Source organism: Siniperca chuatsi, linkage group LG12, assembly GCF_020085105.1.
Source record: "Siniperca chuatsi isolate FFG_IHB_CAS linkage group LG12, ASM2008510v1, whole genome shotgun sequence".
NCBI lineage: Eukaryota > Metazoa > Chordata > Actinopteri > Centrarchiformes > Sinipercidae > Siniperca > Siniperca chuatsi.
In genome coordinates, this window is record NC_058053.1 from 814,888 (window position 1) to 834,000 (window position 19,113).

Here is a 19,113-nt window from a genome sequence, read left to right on the forward strand (position 1 = left end):
TATTGGAGAAATATGATCTCTTTTCCTAGTACACGTGTTGCACTATTCTGGATCAACTGGAGAGTCTTAAGGGACTTATTCGGGCAGCCGGATAATAAGGAACTGCAGTAGTCCAACCTAGAAGTAACAAATGCATGCACTAGTTTTTCTGCATCATTTTGAGACAGGATGTGCCTGATTTTTGCAATGTTGCTTAGGTGAAAGAAGGCAGTCCTTGAAGTTTGTATCACGTGGGAGTTAAAGGATAAATCCTGATCAAAGATAACTCCGAGGTTCCTTACAGTGAAGCTCGAGGCCAGGACAATACCATCTCTAGAGCAACTATGTCTTTAGATAATTTGTCTCAGAGTTATTTGGGGCCAAGTACAATAACTTTTGTCTGAGTTTAACATCAGAAAATTGCAGGTCATCCAGGTTTTTATGTCCTTAAGGCATGCTTGAAGTTCAGCTAACTGGTTAGTTTCATCTGGCTTGATCGATAGATATAATTGGATATCATCCGCATAACAATAAAAGTTTATGGAGTGCTTCCTAATAATATTGCCTAAAGGAAGCATATATAAGGTGAATAGAATCGGTCCAAGCACAGAACCTTGTGGAACTCCGTGACTAACTTTGGCGTGCACGGAGGACTCACCATTAACATGTAAAAACTGATATCGACCTGATAGATAGGATTTAAACCAGCTTAGTGCGATTCCTTCAATGCCAATTGAATGTTCCAGTCTCTGTAATATTCAGCAAGGTTCCTGTGTTTGAAGATAAATCATTACTGGTTGAGGGCAGGACATGATGAATTTTTTCTCTAATAGTTCAAATTTTATTATTAAACTCATTAAGCTCATGAAGTTATTACTACAGAGGGCTATAGGAATATATGGCTCAATAGAGCTATGATTCTCTGTCAGCCTGGCTACAGTGCTGAAAAGAAACCTGGGGTTGTTTTTTTATTTTCCTCTATTAATGATGAGTAGTAGGCTGCTCAGACATCACAGAGGGCTTTCCTTTCAAGCGTGTTTGGGGGTTATACCATGGAGCTAACCTTCTTTGTTTTATTGTCTTCTTTTTTAGAGGGGCGATAGAATCAAGTGTCGTTTGCAGCACTATCAACATGATGGTCAATTTGGGAGGGGCTGAAATTAGCATATGAGTCCTCTGTTATATTGAGACATAGCATTGAATTAAATGCAGATGGGATCCCTTCCTTAAAGTTAGCTACAGCACTATCAGATAGACATCTAGAGTAGGAGTTTTTGCCTAATGGCATGTAGTCTAGTAATAAGAGTTCAAAAGTTATTAAATAATGGTCCAATAATGAAGTATTCTGTGGAAAGACTATTAAATGTTCAATTTCAATGCCATATACCACAACAAGGTTGAGGGTGTGGTTAAAACAGTGAGTGGGTTTATGTACACTCTGACAAAAGCCAATCGAATCTAACAATGAGATTAATGCAGTACTATCATTTTCAACGTCCACATGAATATTGATACAATAACCTACAATAATTACTTTATCTGTTTTAACGACTAAACTTGATCAAAACTCAAACTCAACTCAAGAATTCAGAAAAAGAACCATGAGCACGGTACACTATAACAAATAGAATTGGCTGTCGTGTTTTCCAGATTGGGTGTGAAAGACTAAGAACGAGGCTTTTGAATGAGTTATAATTTAGTTTAGGTTTAGGGTTGATTAATAGGCTTGAGTCGAAGATGGCTGCAACTCCACCTCCTAGGCCGATGCCTCGAGGAACGTGAGTATTAATATTACTGGGCGGAGTGCATTCATTTAGGCTAACGTATTCTTCATGACCCAGCCAGGTTTCAGTAAGACAAAATAAGTCAATATGATACTCTGATATTAAATCATTCACTAGTAGATGACAGAGATCTGATGTTTAAAAGTCCACATTTAATTCTCCTATTTTGTTGTGCTATTTCAGCATTTTTGTTTAGGTTTTTATGTATAATATTATTATTAAAGAGTATTGAATTGCAATTTTTAAAGAGAAAATTGCAATGAGATAACTTCTGTTATGAATTGGCGGTATATATTTAAAATTGAATTATATATAACTTCTCTTCTGTTAACTTTTGGTTTTATTCATTTAAGTGGTCGGGGTCAGACACCGTTACTAAGGAATTTTGGGTGGGTAATTGCTCTGGAAGCGCAGAGAACCATGTAGGACTGCAACTCCTCCTCCTGGTCTGAACTCTGAGTTGTCATGGTTTTGGTCCACTAATAAAATCAGTCAGATTACTAGATATGAGAGCTGCTCCATCCAAAGTGGGATGAAATCTGTTTCTCCTAATCAGATGTTCCCCAAAAGTCTACAAACCCCACATCGTTTGCTGGATACCACCTTGACAGCCAGCGGCGGAATGAAGCCATGCGGCTAAACATGTCATCACTGGTCAGGTTTGGCAGTGGCCCAGAGAAAACTACGGAGTCCAACATTGTCTTTGCATATGTACATACCGACTCAACATTAACTTTAGTGACCTCTGATGGGTGTAATCGGGAGTTGTATAGCTAATCGAATAGCTAAACATTTGACACATAGAGCAGGAGAGTGAGAGGGAGAGATAGAAGCCATTGCTAACTGCTAAGCTAAAGAACGGTAGCTAGCAAAACTGAATAGCGTGTAAACTGTGGGATTAGCGAGAAAGTCATTAAAAGAAGGAGAGAGCTATGAGTGCTTGAGCAGAACTAGTGTACATTTAAATTTATAGCAGATAGTTACTCACAATAATAAAGAATCGGAAAAAATGAATTGTGATGAGCTAGAGCAGCAAAAATAAGCGAAAAACTGTCTGGAACATGTATACTCCGTATATTGAATAAATTGAAATTGCTCTACAAAGTTGGGGGAAAAAAGTGATGTCTGGCGACAGTGTAAGTGTGGCAGCATACTTAACCATGACAATGTACACTGGCAATGGCGTAGCCAATCTACACATAGATGTCACACAACAATCTCCTTCTGTAGGTAATCCGTGGCCCTATCCACACCCCATAGACAGGTATGCTGCAGAGATACTTGCTCAACTGCGGCCACCTCGATTTCGTGAGGTTATCGTTGCCCACGTGTGCATGACGTCAGAGCAAGTCAGGATCAAGTCGGACACAAAATAATATAGCTAAAGAAACCAGTATTATGGATGAATTAAAGACATTAATGGCTAATGATAATCTTTCAGAGGAAGAAGAAATAAAAATTAAAAGACTGAAGGAGAACATAGATAACATATACAGTGTTGGGCAGTAGTGGCGCTGCAAGTAGCAGCGTTACTAGTAGCGTGGTGGTAGCGTTGCTGTTTTCAGTAGCTTAGCTCTTTTATTGATCAAGTAGTGCAGTAGCGTCCACACAAGCTAATGTTACTTCTCCCCAAGCATTTCGAGTAAACTTGAGCATTTCTGAAAAATCAATCGCAGCAGAGCTTTCTGCTGTTGTCTGAAATAAAACTGCTAAGGATCAGTAAGTGACGCCACTGTCTACACGGAAGTGTGTGTAGCTGACAGAAGCACTTCCATATGACGTGATATCACGTACGAATCCTTGGGCTGATGTCTACGATGTCTGCTGCAGTGGAATACAGACATGCGAGCTTGAGTTTACACAGTCAGGTGTAAGCTAACACAACTATCACCAACCAAGCTAACCATCACAATTCAGTGCAGTCTGCAAACACCAGACAGCAACGTGTTTGTGTTAGATTTGAGTCAATTAAAGAATGTACACTCACTATCTCAGAACACTTTAAGATGAAATGTGAACAATCATTACAAAACTCGAAATATCAGAGGCAATTCACTCAATGAAAAAAGGGAAATCACCAGGCATTGATGGGCTTTCTGTTGAATTCTATGTACATTTTTGGGATATCATTGAAAGTCCTTTATTGGAATTATTTAAAGAATGTATTTTTAGAAAATAAATATCCACAACTATGAAACAGGGCATAATAACTCTAATCCTCAAGCCTGATAAAGATCATTTACTGATAGAAAATTGGAGACCTCTTGTGCTCCTAAACATAGATTACAAGATTATCTCTTTAATATTTGCCAAATGTTTAAAGAAAGATCTTGACAAGATTATAAGTGAAATGCAAACGGGCTTTATGACAAATCATCCCATAAGTTCTAATATTAGACTTGCCCTTGCTTTACTGGATTAGTCTGATAACATTGAAACTGATGGTAGTATTTCTTGACTTTTATAAGGCATTCGATACCGTAGAACATTGTTTCTTATTTAAAGCACTCCAAACTTTTGGTTTTTGCCATAACTTTGTATTGACAGTTGAAATGTTTCATAAGAATATTGACAGTTGTGACATGCTGTACACTACAAAAGGTTTCCTGTTTGGAGATCAGTTAGTCAAGGATGTCTAATTTCAGATTTTTTGTTTGTGAACGTGGTTGAATTACTGTCATTGCATACTTTACATTTTATCATGTTTAAAACTCAATAAATCTAAATGTGAAATTTTATGCTTGTATTAGACTGCGGAAAAAACTTTATGTAATATACCTGTTAAGACATGTGTCAAATATCTAGGTATTCATGTCTGTAAGAACTTCTTGGAGTGCCAACTGCTTAATTTCTCCCCCAAACTGAAAACGACTAAAACAATACTGAACTAGCTTCTTAGAGATTTATCAATCTTAGAAAGGCTTCTTTTGTCTGAAGCTGAAGGGATCTCAAGATTTGTCTACCCAGCCCTTTCCTTCAATGTGCAGGACTCAACATGTAAAGACATAAATAACATATTTATACATCTTTGTGTGGAAAAAGACTTTGAGAATTATATATTGTGCAAAACAACAATGCAAATTCATTGAAGGGAAAAATATTATCACTTATTTTGAATGTAATGATATCAATTTATGTACTATTAACTTTTTCATTTTATTAGGGAAATTTCATATTCATAAAACTACATTTTGTTTCTAATTGAAATTGAATGTTATTTTGAGTCCCTTAAATGTGTAACAAATAAGAAATGCACATCAGTAACTTAAATTTTGTCACCAAAATTAATCTTAATTTTTGTATTATATCACCTTCTGATGTAGCTGTTATTTCTTTCTGTCTTTCTTTTTGTTAAATTAACTGGTATGACTGATTGATTGTACATATGTTATAATCAAATTGATCGCCGGTGATCAATTCTGCTCAAGCCTAGCTCATCTCGATTGAGCCTGGTAGACCCCATGGATGTATAAAGAGAATTTTAATTTCAATTTTGACCCGTAACACAACAGATGTAACAATAATTGCTCATTTTAACATATTGGAAAATACAAACAAAAAAACTTTGATGTTTGGACTGCAGTGTCAGGTCTCCTCTGCTTCCCCCTCGCTTATAAGCACCATTGCTCTGTTTGGGACTCTCTCTACTCCAGGATGCTTCTTACCGAAAAGCTTAGGGAAGTGGTTGTGAGCTGCCCCTTATCGGAGGTGGTGAATTTAATATTTGTGCCACACAATGGTGAGGTTTATGCCTGATCAGAAGTGTTTTAAAACAGTTAGTTTTGGTTTTCCACCAAGAGCAGTGCACATCCGCTTCCCTAAACTTTGTCCCATCCAGAGACAGTTCCAAACGGGGTTAAGTGTCTGAAAGATGGTCATGTCACTGTGTTGGTCTGAATGGGATACTGTCAAATTAGCCAATCTGGGCAATAACATAATGCACAGCATACTATATATGTATAATTATTATTTTTAATTATAATATATAAAAGAAACTTTAATAAAGAAGTTTGACTACACAATATTTTCAGTCAGCATTAAGGTAAAGAAACCCAGACAAATACGTACTTTTATTTATTTATTTTTATAGTATATTCTATACATTTATATTTTGGGGGGAAAATGCTCACCCATCAACCCATTCATTAAAAAACCCTGCAGAATAGACTGCAGAAGCCAGGGTGCGAGCCACAAAATTTTACTGCAATAAAACTTCTCTGACTCATCTAGAGATTTGAATGAGGCTTTTAGATTACTGTAGCAAGGCAAATCAACACTTACCAACATAATGGACGTCCAACCCCACTTTCCCGCGGGCTGCAGCCAGGACCTCTAGGTACTTGAGACGGTTGGTACGCGTTGGTTGGTGAGAACTGCAGTTGTAGTGGATTTTTATTTCCCAACAGCCACGTACACACTCGAAAACAAACTTTGACAAGGTGAGATTCATGCTTTGTCTGAAGTATTTTCAAACAGTATATTTCGGTTTTAGAAGAAAAGACTTTAAGGATTGGACTAACTGGTTGGTTTGACAAATGCATGTCTGGTTAACTGCCCCTCTTCTGTTAAAGAGCATTGTACAGCTGCTTCCCTAAGATTTTCTGTGAGAACTATAGAATGGGGCTAGTTGTCAGATAAATAAACTGAAGCAACAAGTAAACTGATCTGTCCCAAATTGGACGCACTCACATAAACTGCCAGAACCTTCCAGTTGTACTTTAGTACAGTAAAAGAGTACGGTCTAGATCTGCTCTATATGAAAAGTGCAGTGAGATAACTTCTGTTATGAATTACTACAATTACTATTCGACCATTTAAAAAAATAATAATTCCACATGGTCTTTGCATTGTGCCTCCCTCTCCCCCCACTCCCCAAACCCCACTCCCCCATCTCTCTCTCAAAATCTCTCTCAAAATCTCTCTCTCTCTCTCTCTCTCTCTCTCTTTTAAAAAACACGGCAGCGGCGGATGGCCGCCCACCATTGAGTCTGGTTCTGTCCGAGGTTTCTGCTAAAGTTTTTTCTTGCCACTGTCACCAAATGCTTGCTCATGGTGGGATTTGTTGGGTCTCTGTAAATATTATAAAGAGTACGGTCTAGACCTGCTCTATAGGAAAAGTGCAATGAGATAACTTCTGTTATAAATTGGCGCTATATAAATAAAATTTAATTGATTTGAATTGGTGCTATATAAATAAAATTGAAGTGAATGAATAAATGTACTTAGTTACTTTATGTGTCAAATATCTTCATTGACTTTGATGAGTGTAACTGCTCTTCACTAACTGTTGGAGCCAATCTTCTACGTCTGAACTTTCTGAATTTCAAACGATCTGTAAAGTCACTGGACATTAAAGGCGGGGTATGCGATTTTAATTCACTACACATCTTTTTGTCAAATTCAGCGAATATCTCCTCACAGTCCGCTAGCTGTCCGTTCTGTGTGTGCACTGAAAAATCTGGTGTTTGAACACAGACCTGGCTCTGTAAATGGGAAACCAACAAAGTGCGTCAGACCGGGCCACATAACACTATTTCAGCCATGATTTGTGTGTCAGGCAACGTTAAATGACTTGCCTACGGACATTCATCTTACTTTCTAGTTTGCCAAAATATGCTGTTGTTGTGCTGTTAGCTACAGTAGCAGGAGAGTTGTGAGTATTGCTGTCTGGAGCTGCTGTGCTAGCTCTGGGAAACCATCTCGTTCCTCTCTGGCTAATAGCTTCGCAACAGCAACTGTAGGGACAGTTTTCTAACCCACAACCTAGCTAATCTTAGTTACATTATTTGCTGTGTCGTTGTTCGCTCTATATCATGGTATTTGTCATGGTATTGGATTTCTCCAGAATCGCATACCACACCTTTAAAATCATAACTTGTAGTACTTCTCCATGTTTGCTGAGTTTCTCTGTGATTTGACCTCCACCTCCTGTGTCACCACAGTAAGACTCAGTGCAGCTCAGGGAAGGTGACCGCTCTGAAATGTCTGGGTGAGAAAACATACTGCAGACTGAGTGATCTATTAAGTCATGATGGAGTCGAAAAGAGCAAATGTGCTCTTGCATGTGCATACGTTCTTGCATGGCATGCAAATGTGTTTTCTTCTGTGTGTGTTTTTGTTGAAGTGTATGTAGGTATGTGTTGCAACATTTGCCTGCTAAGACAAGTAGTCTGTATTTATAAATCACCCCAATGTGAATAACTCACAACTAAATTTCATGGTGTTCATATGAAACACATTTTTAACCTGCAAACAGCAAGGGTTTAATGTAATTACATAACAAATATGGAAACTGTTTGTGTGCATGAGTGTGTTTATATGGCTTTTATGTATTTGTGCATATATGTCTGCATGTACTAGGATTAAACTAGTATGTATTTATGAAGGTTGATACTGATACTTTTAGTTAAAACTTCTCATAGCCGATAATTTGGATTAATATTTTCAAGCTTTAAAGGGGCACTCCACCGATTTTACACATAAAGATCAGATGACTTGTCAGGAGGTGCACTATGCCTGTGAAAACAGTTGTTGTTAAAATGTACGATCTTGAGACCCAAAAGCAGCACACGGAGTAGGTTTGACAGTTTACAACACAGGGAGGTTTATTGAAAAGTTCAAAACAAAAACCAGAAATCCAGATCTGGATTGAGCTGGACTCCCAGTGGCTGCAATGATCCAGGTGGATCAGGAGCAGGTGTGTTTCCGGGTGTCCAGCTGGGTTTCTGGGCAAGCGGAGCAGGCAGAGTAGGTAGGCTTAACGTGGTCGGTGTGGAGTGAGGAGCTGGAGGCTGAGGACTGATTGGAAACCAGTGTGCATGGCTGGCTGAGATCACAGGCGGCGGACAATCTGAAGGACAGGCAAAAAACAGGGTCAGGCAGGAATACAAGCGAAGCACAGAAACAAGAACTAGAAAGTTTGGCCTTAGCTTAGCACCACTGAAGTGCACTGAATGATCTGGTAAAGACTGGAGAGGTGAGCCGGGTTGATATACTGCGTGTCTTGATTGTAGATGAGTAGCAGTTATGCCAGTGATCTCAGCAGCAGGAGGGAGACCGTAACGGCATGCCCAGAAACACACACACACCCACACACGCTCTCATACACAGGGGATGGGGGGGGAAACAACAAAAACACTAGGAGCAGGGGAAAGAGATACTCTGACAGTTGTATAATTTCTTCTGTGGTTCTGAAAGAGCTTTGTCAAGTTTGCGGAAAACCCCTGATAATGTCATCAGCTGATTTTGATCATTCTTTTTTTAATGTCTCTTGTGAGTCCCCCAACATCATAGAGGTGCAATACTAAATCACTACAGTGCCCCATTAGATTAATCCTTTTCATGTAAATAAACTTAAGTTTCAAATGTTTTCCTTGAGATTTCCTGAGTGGTCAGGCTGGTAAAAACCTCTGAACATATCATGCGACCGTGAAACTCTCCACTGAAATAGCTGAAACAACAGAGAATTTATTTTATTGATAGCAGCTCTCCAAGGCAAAGTGACTGACCCACAGCAGCTATTCAGTGGTAGGAGAAACTCAGGAACGGACTGGCTGTTACTGACTGATTTTTAGTAAAGGCCAGTATCAGCCCTCAAGGACATAGTGTTAATCCACTGCATGTGAATTAGTATTGTGTTTGCATTCATGCCTTAGAGGTGCACGAGCTGACCTATGACCCTCCACACATCTGTCCTCAGAGTGCGGCTCCAGGCCTCAATACAACACTCGTATCGTCGGAGGTAACATCTCCAAGCCGGGTCAGTTCCCATGGCAGGTCAGCCTCCACTTTAGCAGTGAACACCTGTGCGGAGGCTCCATCATAACATCAAGCTGGATCCTCACTGCAGCACACTGTGTGTATGGGTGAGTCACACATGCAAACTCAAACAATCTACATATGAGATGTTATACTGTGCAAGCATCCAGAGGAGACACCTAATATGGCAAATTACCAATTGGTTTGTGTATAGTTGCTAATTAAAGCTCAACAATGGGTACGTTTTAGAGAGAAAAGTATGCCTTATGTCTTCTCCGTTAAAATCACTAAATTTGACAAGAGGACAAGGGACTTATTACTGGGCACAGTATGTTAACAGCACAGTTATTCTCCTAAAAATAAGTTGCAACTGAACATCAATCAAAGATGATGCAGGAAAGGATTATATAGTATCTGGGGCCATATTCACAAAACATCCTAATGAGCTCCAAACTAGCCAAGTATTAATTCCTGAAATTAATGGGCATGTTAGTCCTAACTTTAAGACTACTTACTCTTAAGTGTCTTAAGTTTCTGGTCCAAGAGTGTTTCACAAAGCATTTTAGAGCTAAAGGTAGATCCTCAGTCTGAGAGAAGTTAGAGATAGTCCACAGAACTCCTAAGTGACTAAGCACTACTCACAATCAGTTACCTGCTACAGGTATAGAGCCTGCTTACAACAGTGGTTTGGAAAAATATAATTAAAAATAATTCTTTTTTAATAGCATATTTGATGGCAGGGGAATTAATATGGATCCAATCCAAAAGCTCAATTCAGCTCTGGAGATGATGGTTTGCACAACACTGCACTTCTTGCAGTTTGCAAAGCTGATGAGTATCTCAGCTGTCTGTCTGAAATGAGTGGAGTGGAGTTTCAGGCTGCACTGTCACTACTGCTAGCTACAGTAGCTAGGAAGCTCATCCTCTCATAATCCTCTCATCATTGGCAAGTGTCAATTTTAGCAAAAACATAAATGAACTTGAATCATTTTTTATTGGTTAATCCATCTGTATTCTGCCACGTTGCATTAATTTAATTAATTAGGAATTATTGTCAAACTGCTGGGAAGTACTGAAAATAATGTGACATAATAAATAATTGTAAGCCATAGCGTCTGGTTTGCCATCATACTTTAAAACTTTTACCGATGTGACTCTGAAACAGGTATTAAATTGCATTCTGTGTGTCTTAAATTTAACTTGATGAACTCTACAGAAACCCTGGTAAATACATTCACTGACACAGACCACCTGCCAACCAATCACTGTAGACATGGTGAGTAAGTTTGTTCATGAAACATGATGTCATCCATAGCAACGGGGTCAACCCCGCCCCTCCTCTTCTTTCAGTAAAAGTTGTTCTCAGCAGCTTTGTGAAAAGGTCTGAAGAAGGAACTCTTAGCTAGGAGCCTTTAGCACCATTCCGGAGGACTCTATCAAGTATCTACGGCATCTGGAAAGTATTCACAGCGCTTTGTCCACATTTTGTTATGTTACAGCCTCATTCCAAAATGGATTAAATTCATTATTTTCCTCAAAATTCTGCAAACAATACCCCATAATGACAATGTGAAAGAAGTTTGTTTGAAATCTTTGCAAATTTATTAAAAATAAAAAAACGAAAAAAATCACATGTACATAAGTATTCACAGCCTTTGCCATGACACAGCAAAGGTGCATTCTGTTTCCACTGATCATACTTGAGATGTTTCTACAACTTGATTGGAGTCGACCTGTGGTATATTCAGTTGATTGGACATGATTTGGAAAGGCGCACACACAGGTCCCACAGTTAACAGTGCATGTCAGAGCACAAACCAAGCCATGAAGTCTGTTGACCTCTGAGACCGGATTGTATCGAGGCACAGCTCTGGGGAAGGGTACAGAAAAATTTCTGTAGCATTGAAGGTCCCAATGAGCACAGTGGCCTCCATCATCTGTAGATGGAAGAAGTTTGGAACCACCAGGACTCTTCCTGGAGCTGGCCACCCGGCCAAACTGAGCGATCGGGGGAGAAAGGCCTCAGTCAGGGAGGTGACCAAGAACCCGATAGTCACTCTGACAGAGCTCCAGCGTTTCTCTGTGGAGAGAGGAGAACCTTCCAGAAGAACAACCATCTCTGCAGCACTCCACCAATCAGGCCTGTATGGTAGAGTGGCCAGACGGAAGCCACTCCTCGGTAAAAGGCACATGACAGCCTGCCTGGAGTTTGCCAAAAGGCACCTGAAGGACTCTCAGACCATGAGAAACAAAATTCTCTGGTCTGATGAAACAAAGATTGAACTCTTTGGCCTGAATGGCAAGTGTCATGTCCGGAGGACATCAGGCACCGCTCATCACCTGGCCAATACCATCCCTATAGTGAAGCATGGCGGTGGCAGCATCATGCTGTGGGGATGTTTTTCAGTGACAGGAACTGGGAGACTAGTCAGGATCGAGGGAAAGATGAATGCAGCAATGTACAGAGACATCAATGATGAAAACTTGCTCCAGAGCGCTCTGGACTGCAGACTGGGGCGAAGGTTCATCTTCCAACAGGACAACGACCCTAAGCACACAGCCCAGATAACAAAGGAGTGGCTACGGGACAGCTCTGTGAATGTCCTTGAGTGGGCCAGCCAGAGCCCAGACCTGAACCCGACTGTACATCTCTGGAGAGATCTGAACATGGCTGTGCACCGACGCTCCCCATCCAACCTGATGGAGCTTGAGAGGTCCTGCAAAGAAGAAGGGGAGAAACTGCCCAAAAATAGGTGTGCCAAGCTTGTAGCATCATGCTCAAAGATTTGAGGCTGTAATTGGTGCCAAAGGTGCTTCAACAAAGTATTGAGCAAAGGCTGTGAATACTTATGTACATGTGGTTTTTTTCGTTTTTTTTATTTTTAATAAATTTGCAAAGATTTCAAACAAACTTCTTTCACATTGTCATTATGGGGTATTGTTTGCAGAATTTTGAGGAAAATAATGAATTTAATCCATTTTGGAATGAGGCTGTAACATAACAAAATGTGGACAAAGCGCTGTGAATACTTTCCAGATGCCGTAGATACTTGATAGAGTCCTCCGGAATGGTGCTAAAGGCTCCTAGCTAAGAGTTCCTTCTTCAGACCTTTTCACAAAGCTGCTGAGAACAACTTTTACTGAAAGAAGAGGAGGGGCGGGGTTGACCCCGTTTCTATGGATGACATCATGTTTCATGGACAAACTTACTCACCATGTCTACAGTGCATGTCTAAAGAGCTGTGAATACTTTCTGGATGCACTGTATATATAAAAAAATGTTTTATTGTAGAGCCTTATTTATTAACCTCCCTGCTTCTGAAATCCAATCGACATCCTCAAAAGAAGAAGAAAATAGAATAGCATCCCATCTGCTCTAAATGAGAATGTAGATTTGCTCAAATCAGGGGACCTGTCAGCTACATAGACAGTAGTGACGGCTAACATTAGATCTTTTCCTCTTTTATTTCTTTGGTGTCCTTAATATGAAGCATCATACACTGACTATGTTGGTGAGCATGAACCTGCTCTGTGCTGACATCACCGTACAGGAAGTATTGAAGTATGAACTACCTCGTCCTGTCACCCAGGTTTGATTGATTGATTTCTTGGTTATTGAAGAAGTTGTCAGATGTAGCCAGCTTCTTGCTCTGCTGCATATGGCTGCAATGTAGACATGAACACAGCAGAGAGCACAAACAATCCATCATGCGTAGTTAAAGTTGTAAGAGCTGGAATCAAATTTCTCCCCACTAACTCTTTTAACCTGGCAGGGTGACAGGCCTCCAAACTCTGTCCACTAAATACGCAACTTGTTTATTGGACATGTGACTTGCCTTTAAATGTTGTGAGTGGCTTCTATTCAGTAGGAAAGTGCCAAGAAAGAAAACTACTGTAGGTTGTAGGATTTTATTTCAGTGTCCCTCACATGCTGACATATTCTGTTTCACTGTATCTTCTCCTCTGTTGTCTGTCAACAGGTTTGCAGACCCCTCCATGTGGGCGGTCCATGTGGGGCTGACGGAGCAGCCGGTCCACGGGGCTCAGTCTCTAGCTGTGGAGAAGATCATATACCACACTCGCTACAGGCCCAAAGGACTGGACTACGACATTGCACTGTTGAAACTGGCCACGTCACTTGTTTTCAATGGTAGTGGTGTCCTCTTACATCCTGTTCTATGTTCATACATACATTCATTCATTCATAGATCAAAGCTGTCCAGACCTCTTCTATTGAATCTCAGCAGTTTCAACATCAGACAACATTTAGTCCCTAGACTGACAGGATCTGAGGTGCCCTTTAGCAAAGCACATAATCTCACCCTGTTCCAGTGAAGCTGCTCAAGCTAACAGATCAAACTATGGTTGTACTGTGCAGCTTTCTGGTGTGAACATATGTAAACGGGCATTCAGATTGGAACAGCCCTGCGTTAACTATGATGAGCTAGAGCAGCAAAAATACGCTACCAGTAACGCACAAGCACCGGCGACCAGAAATGAGACAATATGCTTACCGCAACACAACAGCAGCTCTCTATAGTTAAAATTTTCATTTTTCGTTTTTGAGGATCCATGTTAGGATGCTGTAGTACTGCAGTTAATATTGTTGTTAATCTGTTTCTGCAGGATTGTCAAGCAACATCAAGCAAATGTTAACATGTTAGACATAAGATGTTATACCTCGTACATAATTTTTTTAGAATGGCTCTGAGCAAGATTGGGTAAAATGTCCTGAACCACCTTAAGGCCCTTACTATTTATGTTTATATATTGTGCTTTGGTGGTGTATATTTAAAAAACTATTAATTTTGTTTATCAGGTTTTTAATCAATTAAGTTTTTCAAAAAGAAATTGCCACACAGACAATCTGGGGCCTTTGGGAACCCTGAGGGTCTGGGCCTCGGGGCATATATAATTAAAATAAATAATATATAATTTATATCTAAGCTCATTGCTTAACATGTTGGAGTCTGCTTTATGCCCTACAGAGATCGAAAGTCACTTGCAGCCTTAACTCGTTTTAAAATGAAGTTGAGATTTATTCTCTCTCTCCTCCCTCTGAGGTTTGTTGCTCTCTGACACCTGAGTGGCATTATGTGTAGCAGATGTCTGAGGTCTGAGTCTCAGCTCCCATCCATTAGTCTTCACCTTTATTCACTTCTGCACATTTTAGCGTAAATGGAGTTTGCTGTGTGAAGCTGCAGTAGCCACCACCTGAAAACAGGATTTGGGTGTAATTACACATTAGCTGCATGGTTGATTGATATTGATTATGGTGGAAACTGCACACACACTGTTGTGTACAGCATGTCTGATATTCTGGGAGATGTAGTTCATTAAAATTCTCCTCTGTAGGCTTTGTGGAGCCCATCTGCCTGCCGAACTATGGGCAGGAGTTTGGGGAGGGCACCATGTGCTGGATCTCTGGGTGGGGAGCAACTGAGGATGAAGGTGAGTCTGAATTCAATTTATTTATTTTTCAGTTCAATTTTATTTACATAGCGCCAATTCGTTAACAGAAGTTATCTCATTACACTTTTCCTATAAATATGAAAAACAGCTGATTTCTAATCTATTATTTCACCCACCCAGGCACAGCTACATTTAAAATTTGGTGTAATGTAATAATTTCATTACTTAAATATTTGTGGTCCTGTCCTCTCTGACACATACATGCTTGAAATGCTGTGGATTTTCCAGGAGAGACCAGTGTGGTTCTGCGCTCAGCCATGGTGCCACTCCTCTCCACTAAGACCTGCAATCAGCCAGAGGTTTACCATGGCTTCATCTCCTCCTGGATGATCTGTGCAGGATACCTGGAGGGAGGAACCGACTCCTGTCAGGTACAGATGGTTTTCTTTAAGCATTAAACACCAACTGATTACAGGTTTTCTAAAAAGAGCAAAGTTGTAAGGGGATATTTGGACTACGAGGCTTCAGTGTCAAATGAACTTGAAGAAGTGTTATTGTGAACCCAATCAGTTACATATTGCAAGAGGGCACTGGGATCCAGACTTCCCACATCACTTGGTGGCTGCTAACATCTCTTTGTTTGCACCAAATAAAAGAGCAAAACCATCCATTTATCTTTTATATTAAGGCTGAATATGGGCTGGGAATCATTTGCATTTGGTAAAGCAGACGTGCGAGAACGTTCATTATTTGGAAGTGAAACTCAACCTTAGCAACATATCGGGAGAGTTCCAAGGCTTACAGGTCTTTAAATATATATACATAACTTTAAGTATAATATAAACCAGATGATGTTCATGCAGAAAAAACATTACAAAATGCCTCATGTATGAATCATACATATGCACAGATTAGATTTTTAAAAATTTTATTTAACAATGTTTGAGGCACTCTTAAATTTTGATCTTACCTAAGAACAAGTGGGAAGAATTGAACAGTGCCTATAGACCACACTTAAGCCAATACACACAAATGCTCTGAATTATTAATAATGATGATGAAAAAGCAATTTACTTAATGAAAACACATAACAAAAATGTTATACAATTATTTATTCATTTAATAATTTTAAATGTTTACACTTATTAAAGATGATTAGGTTACTGATGCAGATTCTGCAAACCTGTGTGCCGTTCAGGAGCCTCAATTTGTATCAGAGACAAAACGATCCACAGTAATCCCGCTCCACCTCATCTGCAAGTAACCACCGCTGACGGTGTCCTGCTAGGACCTTCCAGAGAGAGACTGGTGATAGATCTGGCATATCCCGTCCACTGTAACTGGGCGTTGAGACCGCCGCCGGCGACAGCGTCAAAGTGACCGGAAGTCATTAATTTTCTATGTGAGCCTTGGATGGTGTGGGCATCAAGGGAAGGGGCACTTGGTAATGAGCTCTGAGCGGCACCAATCAGAATTTAGATGTCCTTCACTTGTATTTTGCTACCAAGCATTTGAACGAACTTTGCCACCTATTTCATCTACATCAGAGCGTCCACGAATCTTTCTACAGAGGTGTTGGCAGGGCAGCCTGAACGAAACATTAATGCATGAGGCCCAATGACTTTACTCTCGTTTGCTGGCTTACTGCTCCTTGTGAGACATCACTGAACTGTAATGGTGTGAATTTGGCAACTTTATTTTACAGGTCCCGGAATTTCTTCAGAATTTCCCTGGAAAGGACTATGTAATTTGGTACTAATATAGGGAAAATAGAGTTCCAAGACAGTTCAAATATTAAGGGCACGCATTTTTGAGTTTTTAAGAAAGAAATAGGAATTAAGATAGTAGTTACACAGAACACAAGGAACTGGAAAAACTGAAGTTATAACTCATGTATTACTGGAAATGTTATTCTTAATATTTGTTGAATTATATGCTTGCACATAATTTACAACCACATAGAATAACAACTTTTACATTTTGCATGTTCAGCTGATCTGCACTGACTACAAATGTCTCTTGGTCATTTAACTGTACTAAAATCCTTTAAAAACATAATAGAAATAAAAAGTACTGACTATAAAATACCCCCAAAACTTCACAAAAATTGTCTCTATTATAACAACAGGAAATGTAATGATTTACTTTCTCCTTTGCCTGAATGTCATCTGTTTATGAGGCTGTGAAGGACAATTTGGAAGATAAGACTGTGTGTCTCAACTGTGTGTCTCCTCAGGGGGACAGTGGAGGTCCTCTGGCCTGTGAGGACTCATCTGTATGGAAGCTGGTTGGAGCAACCAGTTGGGGAATTGGCTGCGCTATGAGGAACAAGCCGGGTGTTTACACTCGCATTACACAGTCGCTTAGCTGGATCCACCAACAGATGGAGGTCAGTACACGACAAGCTGTGTCCTGCCTCTTTAAGGACCAGACCTACAAAGGTTTGGCTTTTGGAGAACGTAAGACTAGTACTGAACTTGTGCCTCAAGCCCAGAAATTTGTCTATATGTCAACAGAGGATTCACTGTATGGTCAGCATGTTTATGTTGGACACACACATTTGAGTTTGGGATACTGAGGAACACTAAATATAGATATATTCAAACAAAGGAAAGCTGCATTTGTAATGGTGTGTTCATACCAAACGCAAAGCGAATTTTTCGCAGGGCGTGACTAAATAGTCAATGCAAAGATGCAAATTACGCGACACAAATGCGCAAAATTCACGTCATGTTGAAAAGCCTTGTGCAAGTGCAATGAGATAACTTCTGTTATGAATTGGCGCTGTATAAATAAAACTGAATTTAATTGAAAAGCTTCAACTCGCACAATAAATTTGCGATGCTGTCTTGCTAAAGCCTATCAGCATTGAGATTCTCCTTATGTTGAATCAGAAATAGAGAAGAAAATTATTGTAGCTGTCTGTGGGCACCCAGAGCTCTGTGATACTACTTCATATTTATACAGACCGGACAAAAAAGGAGATTGCTTGGAGAAAAGTAAGCGAGGAAGTTGGACCACCTGGTAAGTTCTGAAAATGTGTCTGTTACTTGATTCCAGCTATTGGTTGTACTTTCCTATGAACCAAGTTAGCACTAGCATTAGGCCTGATAGATCTGAACTCCATTCAGAAAACAAGCATTTTAAAAGTTGTTGTTGAAGACCTGACAAAGCATGAACTCAGACTTTTTACAAATCGGCATCATGATGTAGTTATTTCAGCATCCTTTTGATCCGTTTATTGCGATTAAATCGCAGCAACATCTGTTTATTTTGGGTTCATACCACTGTAGTAAGCCAGATTAATTCAGCTGATGTGTGACTTGCTAGATGCAGTTATATATTTTGATTATATTTTGATATTTATTGATTATGACACACCACTTATGAAACTGACACTCACCGGAGACAGATGGACATGCGCTTTGCAGTTGAGACGGAACGCCTATAGTTGGTGTAACTCGGGCAAGTAACGCGAATAAACACAAATGGTCCCATGGTCAAACTCACAATAGTAACTCAAGTTGAAAATCTGCTTCGCGTTTGATGTGAACACACTGTAAGAGCCTTGTCAACCCATTATGATGGACTACAAAGTAGTTCCAATGTAAACTTGACAGTGTTTTCTGTATGTTATCCAAAGCAAAAGACCTTTCATCCATAGCTATGTCTCACAGAAGGCATGTTGACATGTCACAGTAGGAAAAGCACAGGTGTAAATAATAAAATGAAGAGTACTGTCTAGACCTGCTCTATAGGAAAAGTGCAATGAGATAACTTCTGTTATGAATTGGTGCTATATAAATAAAATTGAATTGAATTGAATGATGGCTGAATTCCATTTAGCTGCATCAATTTCAGGGTCCTGGGGCCAGTTTCACAAAGATATTTTAGACTGGTCTGTAGTGTCAGGTCAGTCTTAATTTTGCTCTTAGATTATTAATCTAATGCAAGGACAGTTCTTACAAAAATAAAGACTGACTAAAAAGTTAGCCATCCTACCACCAGGCTAACTCTGAACTAAGACCCACGTTTCCACAGCAACAATCAGTGACACCTGCAGACTAGTGACACCAAATGACAAAAGGGAAAACATGGTTCATAATTAGTGGTGTGTTAACAGTGTTGTGGAGCGAGTAATGAGAAGGGAAAGAGTTTTTAGAGAGAGCAGTAATCTGTT

At 39.8% G+C, this 19,113-nt stretch overlaps 1 protein-coding gene across 1 annotated transcript in view; it reads left to right on the forward strand.

Moving 5' to 3' along the window:
- tmprss3a (transmembrane serine protease 3a) overlaps positions 1-19,113 on the forward strand; it is a 62,200-nt gene that overhangs the window by 40,021 nt on the left and 3,066 nt on the right. The window contains exons 8-13 of the mRNA XM_044215710.1: positions 7,706-7,752; positions 9,463-9,628; positions 13,502-13,671; positions 14,877-14,972; positions 15,222-15,364; positions 17,170-17,322. Coding sequence (XP_044071645.1) covers positions 7,706-7,752; positions 9,463-9,628; positions 13,502-13,671; positions 14,877-14,972; positions 15,222-15,364; positions 17,170-17,322 — 775 coding nt within the window. The remainder of the gene's footprint in view (positions 1-7,705; positions 7,753-9,462; positions 9,629-13,501; positions 13,672-14,876; positions 14,973-15,221; positions 15,365-17,169; positions 17,323-19,113) is intronic.